General features: G+C 38.5%; 2 protein-coding genes across 6 annotated transcripts in view; one reads left to right on the top strand and one right to left on the bottom strand.

The window, feature by feature from the left end:
- On the bottom strand, window positions 1–8,459 carry GTF2H5 (general transcription factor IIH subunit 5). Of its 3 annotated transcripts, XR_014024449.1 has the most exons (5): window positions 8,393–8,459; window positions 7,299–7,354; window positions 3,025–3,296; window positions 875–1,032; window positions 1–785 (listed from the first exon to the last, which is right to left on the bottom strand). XR_014024449.1 is itself a non-coding variant. In XM_081312504.1 (3 exons), the coding sequence occupies exons 2-3, from the start codon at window positions 7,331–7,333 to the stop codon at window positions 3,116–3,118; spliced, it is 216 nt and encodes a 71-aa protein (XP_081168630.1). In that variant the 5' UTR covers window positions 7,334–7,354; window positions 8,393–8,459; the 3' UTR covers window positions 1,076–3,115. The 3 variants fall into 3 exon arrangements, 2 of the variants coding, with proteins under 2 accessions (XP_081168630.1, XP_081168631.1); XM_081312504.1 differs by lacking the exons at window positions 1–785; window positions 875–1,032 and having other exon boundaries at window positions 1,076–3,296; XM_081312505.1 differs by lacking the exons at window positions 1–785; window positions 875–1,032 and having other exon boundaries at window positions 1,076–3,296; window positions 8,351–8,447.
- Window positions 8,460–8,592: 133 nt separating this feature from the next.
- SERAC1 (serine active site containing 1) overlaps window positions 8,593–14,291 on the top strand; it is a 28,312-nt gene continuing 22,613 nt past the window's right edge. The window contains exons 1-4 of one of the 3 annotated variants that reach the window (XM_081314554.1): window positions 8,653–8,792; window positions 9,731–9,819; window positions 10,599–10,690; window positions 12,591–12,627. In XM_081314554.1, the coding sequence (XP_081170680.1) occupies window positions 9,782–9,819; window positions 10,599–10,690; window positions 12,591–12,627 (167 nt within the window). In that variant the 5' untranslated portion in view covers window positions 8,653–8,792; window positions 9,731–9,781. Of the gene's footprint in view, window positions 8,793–9,730; window positions 9,820–10,598; window positions 10,691–12,590; window positions 12,628–14,291 lie in introns of all 3 variants that reach the window. The other 2 variants (XM_081314555.1, XM_081314556.1) reach the window with 2 other exon arrangements.

Here is a 14,291-nt window from a genome sequence, read left to right as displayed (position 1 = left end):
TAATAATATGCACTACTAGAGGATTTTACATAAACTGATGTTATGCTGGTGATAAGTTCAGATAGAAAACAAATTATTAGGATGGAATTAAATAGGAAGTCTGAGGGTTTGCTTCCAAGTGTAGAACCATATGCAAACTGCTGTGTTTTGCAGGCATGTAGACAGTTCAAATTTGGGAATTTTGCTTTTTTTCCAAAGTGCTACTCCAAATTATGACCTTAAAAATAACATCCCAAATCATAATTTGTGGTTTCAATCTTAAGGGAGACATAGTTGATCTGTTTTGTATCAAACCATTTTTGTAAATTTTGATTTGATTATCAAACCTTTAGCTCAAGTGCTATCAGCTATATATGATCTAACACGAAATACCCCTTGGGCACAAAGCCAGCTGGATTTTTTTTTATTACATTTATATCCCGCCCTTCTCCGAAGACTCAGGGCGGCTTACAAGCTTAGCAGTAGCCTTCATTCTATGTATATGCCTGCTTGTTAGGGCTTTCACACACACCCCAAGCGGCATTATTACAAAGTCAGCTTATTGCCCCCAACAATCTGGGTCCTCATTTTACCTACCTCAGAAGGATGGAAGGCTGAGTCAACCTTGAGCCTGGTGGGATGCGAACCTGCACTAATTGCAGGCAGCTGGTGTTACTTAAGGAGGCATTAGCCCACTGCTCCACCAAGGCTCCACCAAGGATGACCTTGGAGGCAATGGCAAAGCACTTCTGAAAAAGCTAGCCAAGAAACTTGCAGGCACTTGTCCAGGCAGTCTCTGAGAATGACTGAATAAGGGGAAAAAATCACAATAATTACAATTTGTTTACAACTTCTGAAAAGGCTCTGCTGTGGAGGGGTTCCAAGTGAGTCTTACACTGCAGATTGTGAATGTTTCCCTTATTGCAGGTTGGGTTGGGTTGGGTTGAAAAAAAAGTGCCTCAGTTGAAGCTACTCAACCAACCAGCATGGCTGAAGGACTTTCACTTAGGTTTCCCGTATCTTTTTTCTTCTTCAGTTCAATCGTGTCCAGTTCTTGGAGACCGCCGGACATATAACACAGAAAAGGGTAACGTAGGGAAACAAAGGCTTAAGAGTTTTGTATAATGTACAGGTAATATAGTATACACAACCTTTTGAATATCCCGACATTTATTAACAACAAACTATGATGTCACATTATAACTCTTCGACAAGTATTTTTAAATCTTTGCTACAAATATTATATTGTTATTATGGGCCATGAACACTTTTAAATATTAGTCAATTTTAACATCTGTCCAGAATTATATATTTTCAGGTACTTTTGTTTATTTCAATTTAACACTTTTTTGCATGTCACAAATATTTCACCTTTGGGACTGAAAGAGAAAACAATATGCTTAATAAATTAGTACATTAACATCTGTATAAGCATAAAATCTAAATATTTCTTCCAGTCTATATATCAACATACGTTTGGAAAATTGCTTAAAACTTTTAAAAGGGTACAGAAAATACCCTAGTAGTTCCCAACCATTTACAAAGATAGGATTAAAACTAGTTTTTCTATGAATGTATGCTCTCACTATAGAAAATGGGAGAGCAATTTCTGTAGATTCTTTGGGCAACTCTTAGCCCAGTTCCAAAGCAATAGCCATTTATTTATATTATCTCCAATCCAAGCATATGGAAATTTACTTAGAAGTATCATTCCATGAATAATAAAATAACATTGATGTACAGAAAAAGTGTGCATAGGACAGTACTGCATGTCTGAACAGTCATGCATTGACGAATGTTTTAAAATTAGTTGTTTTTATTCAAGACGGTTCATAGTAATGATATAAAATGTTGAACAGGAAATAGTTAAAATTTTACTGTTTTAAAGTTTTACTTTATGAAGTTTTACTATTTAGTTAAAACCTAAAAATAAAGCCCAGCTCAAAATGGTATTCTAGTTGCCATCCTGGAATCAGCTTCCCCTGGAGGTTTGAGTTGCTCCCACCCTGTTGGCATCCTAACAAGCCTTTAAAATATTTTGTTCTCCAGGCCTTGGGCTGAATGATTTGTGGCTCATTAGCAAAGTTTACATGGTTAAAGGTTGTTCAGATTTGCTATATTGTTGTCTTCATCTTTATTGTATTATTTACTTTGTCCTGTTTGGTAAGAGCCATTTGCAATGGGGCAGTGCCTAAATTGAATAAACTGAATTGAACTGGGTCCTACACGTTAATTCAGGAATAATTCTCACTGAACCTAGTGAAATATACTACTGTGAATTAAAAATGACTAGGCTATGAAACAGTTTTATTCACCATGTAGTCTGCACATTATTCATGTACAGGTAGTCCTCACATTACAGTAGTTTGTTTAGGGATAGTTCTAAGTTACAATGGCAGAGAAAGTAGTGATTTATAACCATTTTTCACACTGATGATGACCATTGCAGCATCCCCATGGTCAAATGATCAAAATTCAGATGCTTGTCAACTGATTAATATTTATGACAATTGCAGTGTCCTGGGGTCAGGTGATCACATTTTTTGACCTTCTGACCTGCAAACTCAATGGGGAAGCTAGATTCACTTAACAGCCATGTTACTAACTTAACAACTGCAATGGTTCATTTAACAGCTGTGGCAAGGAAGGTTGCAAAATGAGACAAAAATCACTTAACTGTCTTGTTTAGAACTGAAATTTTGGGCTCAATTGTGCTTGCAAGTCAAGGACTACCTGTATACTTTTTCAAGAGTACTCAAATTACAAAATTTAATAGTCTTCCTTGGAAATATAAAAAAACAACTCCTTCATATTCTATTAAAACATACATACTGTATTTTAAGGTGGCTTTCTCTATAAGAATATTACAGAGAGCAACTGAATATCAGCATTAACATTGCACCCACCTCTGCAAAGAACATCTTAAGAATCTCCAATCCTATAGTAATTTGCACTGGCTTAATGAACTATTAGCATAATTGCATTTTTAAGACAGGATGAAACTGAAAATAATAAAAGAGAATTCTTGATATGTATGTAGCTCACTTCTCTTAGTGACTTCAATCTGCCTTAAATTAATTCACAGAAAAATTTACAGGCTTTCAGTTCGATATGTATCCAAATCCAGCCTCGTTTTTTATTTCTGTGTAATAGGAAAAGAGTTCTGGTCCATTAATTCTCCCACTCTCTCTTGCAAGAAGTTAACCATTTCAGCCAACACAAAGACATGTGTTTCATCTAAGTCTTGTATGATGAACTTCTTTCCCAGGGCATTTGATTCATCCAAGTATAGCAGGAACTGCTTCATGGCTGGGTCACTGTGGAGAAAAGGATAAAGTTATGGTAATTTCACATAACACTTCAATGAATTAAACTGTAATAGTTACAGTGCAAATGCCAATACAATAAAACCACATTTATGAAATGCATTGAATGTCATAAAGCAACCAAGCAGAAATTCATAAAACATGATGAGATTGAAAAAATTAAAACTATTATGAAAACATCCTAATATGTTAAGGAGATCGAGTATTTTCAAGATTCTCCCAAATATCCAATTCTGACCAAATATCCAGTTATACCGTGTGCATCCTGGCAACCTTCAGCTGGGAGGATATTTCATACACAGCTACCATGTTTCAAAAGACATCTGCTATGCTTTAGGTAGATGAAAACTCGGGTGTTCATACGACAAAATGCATTGAAGTAGCATTGTTAAGATTCCTAGAAACCAAAACTGTTAAGGCTGTAAAAGTTAAATTTAATCAGTGATGGAAAGAGACTGGCAGCAACTGAATTTAGTAAAATAGGCACATATTCTGGTTATTTTACTTTAGTCCAGGGGTGTCAAACTCACAACGTCACATGACATGCCACGACATATCACAACTTTTTTGCCATTGCCGGCAATGGGGTGGGCGCGGTTTCGCTACGATGTATCCAGCCTGCGGGCCGACTGTTTGACACCCCTGATTTAGTCCATACATTTTGCAGTCACTGCAATTTCTAATATTTTTCAAGGTTAGCTTTGTATATAACCTGACGTTCTATCCAGGAAGTATTTAAGCCATGAATAATTGCAACAAAGTCCTGTCATCAAGTTAAATCTAAAGTACAAGGTCAGAAAAGATTGCTCCTTCTCATGGATATATTCCAGCAAGAGAATACAAGCCAAGGAATACTGCCAACTTCAGAAGTGATGTTTTGAGAGGAATGCAGCCTTATCCAAGAAAGGCTAAAACCATTAAACCACAATCAAATAGAATGAGTATATCCAACCTATTTGAACTGAGTGCAAACTGTTGGGATTATGTTCAAACCAGATGTTTCATCCAACCAGATAACAATAGGCTGTGGTTTTCAATGTCCTCAAGATCATATATACAAGTATCAAGGGCATAATGATGACTTTTTAGCTCAGTCTCTGAATCACAATTTTCAAGTTTCATGAAAAACAGGTAGTCCTCAGTTAACTAAGGTAATTGGGATTATAATCTCTGTTACTAAGCGAGGCAGTTATAAAGCATGAAGTCATGTTTTGCAATGGCAATCCCCACTGTCATCATCAAGAGGTTTTGTGGATTACTAAGTGAAGATGTGCAAGCAACATAAGTGGAGAAACCAGCAGCAAGTTGCAACTCTCAGCTTGCAAACAAGCTGGAAGGCTGATATGTGGCTGCTGCCAAGTGGGGAAGAGAACATAAGGGTGCCAGTGCAGCAGGACTTGATGTAGTTGCTGCAGGGTGCACAAAAAGGTGGTGTTGTGCAAGCAGGGCAGTGTGGGGTTGTCTACTCTTGGGTGCAGGAGACTTACCAGAGTGACTTGCCACCTTCTGTACTGGCTTTCCCTACTGGCTTCCCATTTGCTTGTGGGAAGCCAGAGGGAAAGTCACAAATAGTAAACATGTGATTGCAGAATGCTGCAACTATTGTAAATGCAAGCTAGTACTGGAATTGACAGAACCGATGTCAGGCTATAAGTATCACTCATTCAACACCATCATAACTTTGAATGGTTGCTGAGCAAGGGGTTAGGACTGCCTGTACTGCAAAGCACAAAACTGAATCTTGCAGATTCCATTGGCTATAAACCCAGGAGAAATATCAACAGGTATTATCATCTGGATCCTATACTTCAGGAACAGCTTGAATTTAATATTAGATGATTATCAAATGGGACTATGTACACAAGAAGAATCCAAGGGCATGTTCCAATTGTCCCTTTCATTGCACAATTCATTCACTATGGCAATTCTGTCACTTGCAGTTCTGAAACTAGGTCAAAATATTGCATTAAAAAAAGATGAACTCACGTTATTTATTCTATCAGAGGATTGTGTTGTGACAGTCACCAACTTCATCACAGATTTTATATAATCAAAATAGAAATTAAATTTAGAAATAGATGGTCAAATATATAAAATTTTCAGTGTAAGTTCAATTCAGAATAGATACTTTTTCCAATAACATTTCTCAATCTGGAAGAGATTCTGGGGAAGGAGAAGTAAATCTACCAAGCCATTTTTCTTTCTTTCTTTGAAGTGTTAAGGCAGCTGCACCCTTAACAAGGCTCACATGGTTGTTTTGAAAGCTGTCCATTTTTGTCTCTGCCTGTATGCGCATGTGTAGCCACTTTTCTTATGGTCCCCAAAGAAGTGCTATTTGTACATGCATAAACAGCTGCTATAGTACTTCAAAGAAAAGTGCATTGTTTGTGCTAATGCATTTTGTGAAATCTCTTTTGATTTCTTTTTGCAATCACTGGCCTAAGAAATATATTCATTTTTGTGTCACAGCCACATAGTAAACCTAAAAATCCTCTGAATATTTCTACTATTGTACTGTATACACGTCCATCTGTAGTAGAGTAAAAGGATGGCTGTCCAAATCTTTGAGCCAAAGCAACTTCCTTTCCTTTGAAACTGAGATGTTTGCCGGAATCTTACAGCAGCTGGTTGTACGAAAGCAAGTAAAGGAATGTAAACCTCTCATCCAAGTTGTGGAGTGAAATTTTCCAACATGCATGAAAAAAACAAACCTGGATTTAGATATCTAGGGTGTATAGTAGGTAACTAGATAGAATTGCATTTGGCATTTATTTGAGCTGAAAACAATTGCCTGCTTCTGGTTTCTTTCACAGCCTTTTTTCCCCCCCTCTGAATTTAACTTCCATCTTAGTTGCTTCATTATTTTTATGCACATACTGCTTTTTCTGAAAGCGAATCCCTTTTTAAAAAACCTAGTACCTATCCATTTTTTTCTGTTTTGTTTTTGCTGCTGTATATTCTTAATGAATCCTAAACAGGATTAAAAAGTTTAGATGACCATTAGATGCAGCAAAGAGTTGCAAAAAAAACCTTAATTTGATGCTACCCTCCAGTGATTATCTGGATTTTTGTAGCTTGGATTTGGTATTTTTAGAATCATATTGTCATGGTTCTAATCTGGTAATATGCTCACAAAATTAATATTAAACTGTATTTGCATTGTTCAGTTTACATAAGAGAAAGTACTAGCAGAAGACAGTAATTGCTGTCTCAGCCCACTCTGTGCTGGTTAAGTGAATTCTTTACAATCTGGAATTTAAACAAGTAACACCTTTACAAATTAAAGGTAAAGGTAAAGGTTCCCCCGCACATGTGTGCTAGTCGTTTCCAACTCTAGGGGACGGTGCTCATCTCCATTTCAAAGCTGAAGAGCCAGCGCTTGTCCGAGGACGTCTCCGTGGCCATGTGGCTGGCATGACTAGAAGCCAAAGGCGCACGGAACGCTGTTACCTTCCCACGGTAGTGGTCCCTATTTTTCTACTTGCATTTTTACATGCTTTCGAACTGCTAGGTTGGCAGAAGCCGGTACGAGTAACAGGTGCTCACTCTGTTACGCAGCACTCGGGATTCGACCCGCCAAACTGCCGACCTTCTGATCGAGAAGCTCAGCGTCCTAACCCACTCAGCCACCACATCCCTAGTTAGAAATTAGTTAAGGGCAATATTGACAAGCTACTTAAGCCAGTTAAATTTTATTTTAAGTGTAATAAGAAAATAAGGCTGTTGGCAGAATAATCCCCATCCTTATAATATGAATTAGACATACAAATATTCATAGTTTACAGGTTACATGAATAATACACCATATCACATTTCAGTAACATTGTTTTCTTTTAAAATAAGAGTATGCTATTTTTGCTATTTCACTTGCTGATTACAACCACAACTCCGTTTTTTGTAACCATGTCACAACATAAAACATTTCTTGCTCACGCTGCCAAATTTCTTACAAGCTTGGAGTAGCACTTGCACTGCCAATATATTTTTGCTTACCATTCTATAAGTATTCCTTTCAAAACATTCACCATCTTCTTCACAGTGTCAGATTCCTAAAACATCAAACGGGAAAACTATTTGTAGAAAATGATACAATCTTAAACTGAACAAAATCAATACAAGCATCGTGATGGTTAAGCTTCTATCCTAGCCAGCTCAATTGAGCAAAAGGTAAGCTGAATTCAGGCTTACTGATTTTCAAGTAAACGAGAATAGGTCTGTACAGTTAATTAACATTAATTACACACTATAATTCTGAATGCACTTCAATATTTTAATATGATTATTTTTTTAAAAAAAAGGAAAACAAAAACCCTATCAATAACATGTATTACTTCTATCTTGAATCTGACATATTTACATCTAGTTTATTATACTACCTGTTTAGAACTAGATCCACTTTCATTCAAAAGTCAATTTATGTTTTGTCAAAAGTCACTTTGTTGATCTGGGTTCAACAATTTCAAGCACCCTAGATGGCAGCGAAGATATTGAGAAAACTCTCATCATGTACTCGGAATTTTTGCAGCCCAGATTTGGTAGCCCTAATCCAGGGGTAGGCAACCTCGGCTCTTTTATGACTCATGGACTTCAACTCCCAGAATTCCTGAGTCAGCATATGCTGACTCAGGAATTCTGGGAGTTGAAGTCCATGAGTCATAAAAGAGCCGAGGTTGCCTACCCCTGCCCTAATCCTACACTGGACAAGCCTATTCAGGCTAATGGGGGGAAGAAACCGTATGGTTTACCAAAGCATCTGGCAGCCCTACTATCTGTATCTTCCAGGCAGGTTGCAAATGTACTTCCCATCACCCAAGGGCCAGACTGATGAGGTTTACTGTGCAAACCACCCTGGATAAAACTAAGCTGAAAGAAGAGTAGCTGCAACTATTCACGCTGCCCGGAATTAGCAAAACCTGACGGCTACATTGCCCTGCAGAAGAGGCAATCCCTTAATGCCAGAGATACGAGGGTAAACGAGGGAGAAGTTGGGGGAAAAAGAGAAAGACCTTCCAAGAAGAAAAAAACAACAACCACCCACAACCCACTCAGTTCAAGATAACAAAACAAAACACGGAGTTGTGCTTCACCGGTCCAGCAACGTTGCCCTGGCGACGAACACACCAGGTTACTCCTGATTCCCACCCGACCGGAAGAAGTGGGAGCGGAAAGAGTAGCCGACTCGGACGTAAGGTCCACAACTGCGCAGGCGCCTTTCCTCCCCTGTTTTTGGATTGGCTTGCTCCTACGAGGGCGGCGCTCTGGGGAAAGGTAAGGGGGTTCACGTTGACGTCAGAGCGTGGGCGGTACGGAAAGGCTTCGTCGTTGACAGTGGGACGGGGATCCGAGATGGGCAGGTAGGGGAGGAGGCTGGAGGAGAGCGGCTGTTTGGGCCAACCTGGTGCGTGGGTTGTGAAGTCGGGGCTGGAGAACAGCCTTGCCCAGCCGGAGAAATCCCCGAATAAGGAATAACATTGCGACGGAGCTCGTGTAACTCATTTGTCCACTGTATGATGATAGCTGTGATCAGCAATGATAGACTTGGCTCTGTCCATCAAGTCTGTTTTCCTAGAGCGGACTCTCTCTTTCATTGTGCCGCACCCCTGCGATTAGAACTGGGGCATTTCTGTGCTGTTTGCAACTTGCGATCTGTTGTACGTTGGCTAAAGGCAGGGCTGCTGCAATTTGTGGCATGTTTTATTTCAAGGTGTGTAGGTAGGAGATGCGCAATGGTTTTCTGAATTATATATATATGTATATGTATATGTATATATGTATATATATGTATGTATGTATATATGTATATATATATATATGTGTGTATATATATATATATATATATGTGTGTGTGTGTGTGTGTATATATAAATGGCCATCTCAGCCTCCCCAAATTCTTTATTAGCAATTTGAATAATTTGCACAAATAATGAGCTGTCATAGTTGACTATATCCTGTGGATAAGCCTTGAGACAGGCCAAAGCAGGAATGAAAGAGTTAATTAGCAAGGTGCTTTCACAAAGCCTTGACAAATACTTAACATATATATATATATATATATATATATATATATATATATATATATATATATATATATATATATATATATATATATATATATATATATATATATATATATATATATATATATATATATATATATATATATATATATATATATATATATATATATGCGTGTGTGTGTGTGTGTGTGTGTGTTGTTATTCAGCTATGAAATTAGTCACCACTCCCACACACTCTTGGATCCGTTTTCAGAAACCTCTACAAGGCAGTTAATCAGGTTTGGAAGGTTGAGCTACAAGTCACTGCAAAACTGAAAGGGTCGGGCAGTTTTGTTGTTTTCCATGAAGTCAGATGGCATTTTCACAAACAAAAGCTTCGTTTGCTAACCAACTGCCGTTTATTTTTAGGGTCCCACAGCTGTACTGTGTATGAAAAAAAAAGTTAGAACATACCGTTAAATGTTATCTTCAAATATGGCACATTTTAGGCATTTTGAGTGAGTCATTTATTTTTTTAAAAAACCCAGCTCTTTTCAAACATGTAGTATTCTTTGTGGTTACTGAACTAAGGACTATGTTGCCTTATTTTACCCTGGGTTGTTGAGTAAAACTAGTAAAGGGTAACATATAGCCCCACCCAAATTGAGCTAGTTGAGTAAACTGGTAACCATGGAATAAGCAGCAAAGTATTGACAGCGTTAGTTAGTGGTATAACAGGAGGAAACAGGATTTTTTTAAAAAAAATTAATGATATATCAGTAGAACACCTTACCCCCCCCCCCAAAAAAAGCTTGATTGGTTTCTTTGCTATATTCCTTGTACTGAATCTCTGCACAGAATATCATTAAGACCCAATAATTTTCTATGGTTCCAATCCTATTCTATAGTTGCAGCAAAATTACTAGATTTCAGTGAAATGTTCATTGTGTCTGAACCTCTCTTTTTCCAGGATGGACAGCCAAAATAGTTACCTTATAAAAATACAGTAAAGCAAAATATATTATTTTGGGTTGTGAAACAAATTGCACCCCTCATTTAAATTCAGAAAGGAAAGGCTTCCCCTGTCAAAAGTTTGGAAAAAGATACAATTCATTTTTCCTTTGAAAGGGTCCTGGAAGGTTTTTTTACAATCATGAAATCCTGTACTAAACTTGCAATATATGTTTTTTGGAAAGAGTGGTATGCTCCCTCTGAATTAAATAGGGCATAACTGATATATAAAATAATTTTTTAAAATCCTGTTGATGTGCTAAATCAGTTTTTTGTACCTTTACAGAATGTCTCTGGCTGCTTATTGTGTGGTTTGCTATAGAAAGATAGGAACTTTAGGTTCAACATGGAAAGTTGATCAATCATGGAAACATATCAGTAAGTGCAATTTTGTATTTACAAGCCTGACTCTATCATTATTTTATTTGAATGATGTCCCAGATAAATTCATCATTTGAAGCTTGCTGCACATCTCTTCTTTGCCTACCTTGGGAAGTTATATATACCTATTTGAATTTTTTTTATTAAGAATAATAAGTAATACAAACTAAAATAGAATGAAAAAGAAAAGGCTAAAATGCAAAAAAAATAGAAAAAAGCATAAAGATATGAAGCGTTTGTTTCTGATTTTCTTCACATTGGTTATAAATACAATTAAAATTTAAGCTCCTGACTTGTCTTTCTGTCTAATCATCAAAACCATAAATCATTTTTGTTTGTTTTTTATACAAAAAGTCCATAAGGAGTGGAAATTATATTCTTCCTAGGGACAGTTAGGAAAGTAGCCTTTGGAGAAATATTTATCACCATTTCATAGGACTGATGAAGAACTTTATTGGGTTTTTTTTCCTATAAAATGAAATATATACACCAAAGGAAAATTCAAAGCCTATCTGATGTTAAGATCTCTGAGCAAGATCTTAGTGACATTGTTCTGCATAACATTTTAAATATTTATGCCATATTTAAGAATGAGTTGAATATTTTCCTAAACACAAGGTTGAAAAGCCATCTAAAAAAGATTTGACTGAAATTTTAGATAGAAAAATGTTGATAAGGTCATCTGTAAGAATTAATACTGTACTCTTAGATTATATAAATATATAAATATAAATGAAACTATGACTTCCAATGATGAAATATGTTTAGAATATTTAATGAATACAATGATATGTATTCCATAGTTTAAACTTTTCAAGATGATGGTAGGAAGAGCATACATATATAAAAGGCTAATGGAAGAAACCAATGTTGTAAATCTAATTTTATACAAATTTATTCAGAAGTAAATTCTTTTAAATTCACAACTTGAGGTTTGTTGCCAGGTTAATTTGCCAAATTGTGTGTTCTCATTTGAAGCATGCTTCCCAGAAATAATCTCATCAAATTGAGTTGGCATACTCCCAACTGGAAAAAAAATTAAGTGGTTAGACCCATATACACAGAGCTGTCACTTGCTCCCTATGAAGTAGGACTTAGTTTTGCATAACCTTGAATATAAATTAATTACATTATCATTCAATTAATTATTTGGGACCTTACCTGAGACGTAAAGGCTTGATAACACTACCTCATGCTCTTATCTGTCTAGTAGGCTATAAATATTCAAAAAATGTACTCCTTTAGGCTCCAAATATGGGAGCTTTTGGAGTGTTATGGACCCTGCATTGGTTGCCAGTTGATTTTGGGGTCCAGTTAAACGTGCTGGCTTTGATCTACAAAACCCTCCATGGCTTGTTACCTGGATACATTCAGATCCACTTTCTCCAACATCTGTGGTCCAACCAACTAGCTGTAGCAGTGAGAAACTGGTATGCATTCCACACTTTCAGGAACTTTGCAGGGGGGGGGACTGTTAAGGAGCCAATGCTTTTCTGGAGATCAGTCTGATTCCCTCTTTGCTGATTTTCCACGAGCTGGTAAGGATTGGATTCGTTTTTAGAGCCTTCCCCTGATTTATTTTAATTCGGCATTACCATCTTTTTGTTCTCTTTGAATTATTGCAGCATTACTTTTATTTTTTGCATGGGACTTGCTTTATATTCCATTATTTTTCTATGAGAACTTCCAAGAGTGTTTTTTTATTGTATTGGCATAAAAAACAGTTAATAAATAAGCGATATTTAAATTGGAAGTTAAATGGACTCACACGTATTTATTTTAATAATAACTTAAGTGCAGTTAGCTTAACCTCTCTATATAACTCATTATTGATATAATGTGTGTACTAAAACATATTCTTTGCACACGCAGTGATACTAAACTTTTAATTTTTAAGGAAAAATTGTGAAGTTAACTGGCTCACTTATTCTGGGGTAAGTTTTTATTAGCAAACATCAGTTTTGTTTCTAGCATGAAAATAAAGTATCATACTTTGTAGGTGTTTAATGTATTATTTTTTTCAGCTGTTCTTGTGAATATGTATAGTATGTTGTGACTGTTTAAATGCTGTGTATATAGTAATGTTGACAATATTATCACTGAAAGCTGGTGCAAAATTAAGAATGACCCTATGTAATATATTACATAGTCTATAACAGGGGTCGGCAAACTAAAAAAGGAAAAGAGCCGCTGGGAACCGGTTCCATCACAAATTAAAAAAAGTGGGAGCCGCGTGCGTGTGTCCATGCACGCGCATGCGCAAAAAAAGTTTTCGCGCGGAGGTACGTGCGCACCTCTCCAAAGGTTTGGGGAGGTGCGCGCGCACCTCCGGTCGTTCGGAGAGGTGCGCGCGCACCTCTCAGAATGGGCAGGGGCGCTGCTCTTTGAGGAAGCTGTAGCGGCCCGTCTCCGAAGCTGCCGCTTTCGGCAGCTTCGGAGACGGGCCGCTACAGCTTCCTCAAAGAGCGGCATCTCTGCCCGTTCGCGCGGAGGTACGCGCGCACCTCTCCAAAGGTTTGGGGAGGTGCGCGCGCACCTCCGGTCGTTCGGAGAGGTGCGCGCGCACCTCTCAGAATGGGCAGGGGCGCTGCTCTTTGAGGAAGCTGTAGCGGCCCGTCTCCGAAGCTGCCGCTTTCGGCAGCTTCGGAGATGGGCCGCTACAGCTTCCTCAGAGAGCGGCATCTCTGCCCGTTCGCGCAGAGGTACGCGCGCACCTCTCCAAAGGTTTGGGGAGGTGCGCGCGCACCTCCGCCCATTCGGGGAGGTGCGCGCGCACCTCTCCAAACGGGCGGTGCCACTCTCCATTTGGAGAGGTGCGCGCGCACCACTGCCCGTTCAAAGAGGTGCGCGTGCACCGGGCGGCTGGGAGCCGCAGGAGACGGCTCAAAGAGCCGCATGCGGCTCCGGAGCCGCGGGTTGCCGACCCGTGGTCTATAACAACAGTTCCTGCATTATTTTGTCATTTAAAATTTGGGCCTTAAATATGAGCCATGTGAATCTGTCATTGCTGAAAATGTTAGAAACAGAGTTTTGAAACTATTGACAGGCCTCCTCTCCTTTCCCCTCCCCTCCCCTCTTTTCCCTCTCCTTTACTCTTGTTTTTTAATCCACAAACAAGTGTTGACTTTCCTTATTCCAAATTTAAATTTAGAAGCAGATTGTGTTGCCTGCTCAGTTCATGTGTTTTATTTATTGCTACCTATACTGGTAAAAAGGGACGTGGTGGCTTAGTGGGTTAGGAGGCTGAGCTTGTCGATCAGAAGGTTGGCAGTTTGGCGGGTTGAATCCCGAGTGCCGCGTAACAGAGTGAGCGCCTGTTACTCGTCCCAGCTTCTGCCAACCTAGCAGTTCGAAAGCACGTAAAAATGCAAGTAGAAAAATAGGGACCACTCCGGTGGGAAGGTAACAGCGTTCCGTGCGCCTTTGGCGTCTAGTCATGCCGGCCACATGACCACGGAGACGTCCTCGGACAAGCGCTGGCTCTTCGGCTTTGAAACGGAGATGAGCACCGGCCCCTAGAGTTGGAAACGACCAGCACGCATGTGCGGGGGAACCTTTACCTTTACCTATACTTGTAAAGCATTAAAGACTGTGAGAT

This window comes from Vipera berus (genome assembly GCF_964194415.1).
Source record: "Vipera berus genome assembly, chromosome: 1".
Taxonomy (NCBI): domain Eukaryota; kingdom Metazoa; phylum Chordata; class Lepidosauria; order Squamata; family Viperidae; genus Vipera; species Vipera berus.
The sequence above is the reverse complement of the archived record's forward strand: the minus strand, read 5'-3'. Positions and strand labels throughout refer to the sequence as shown.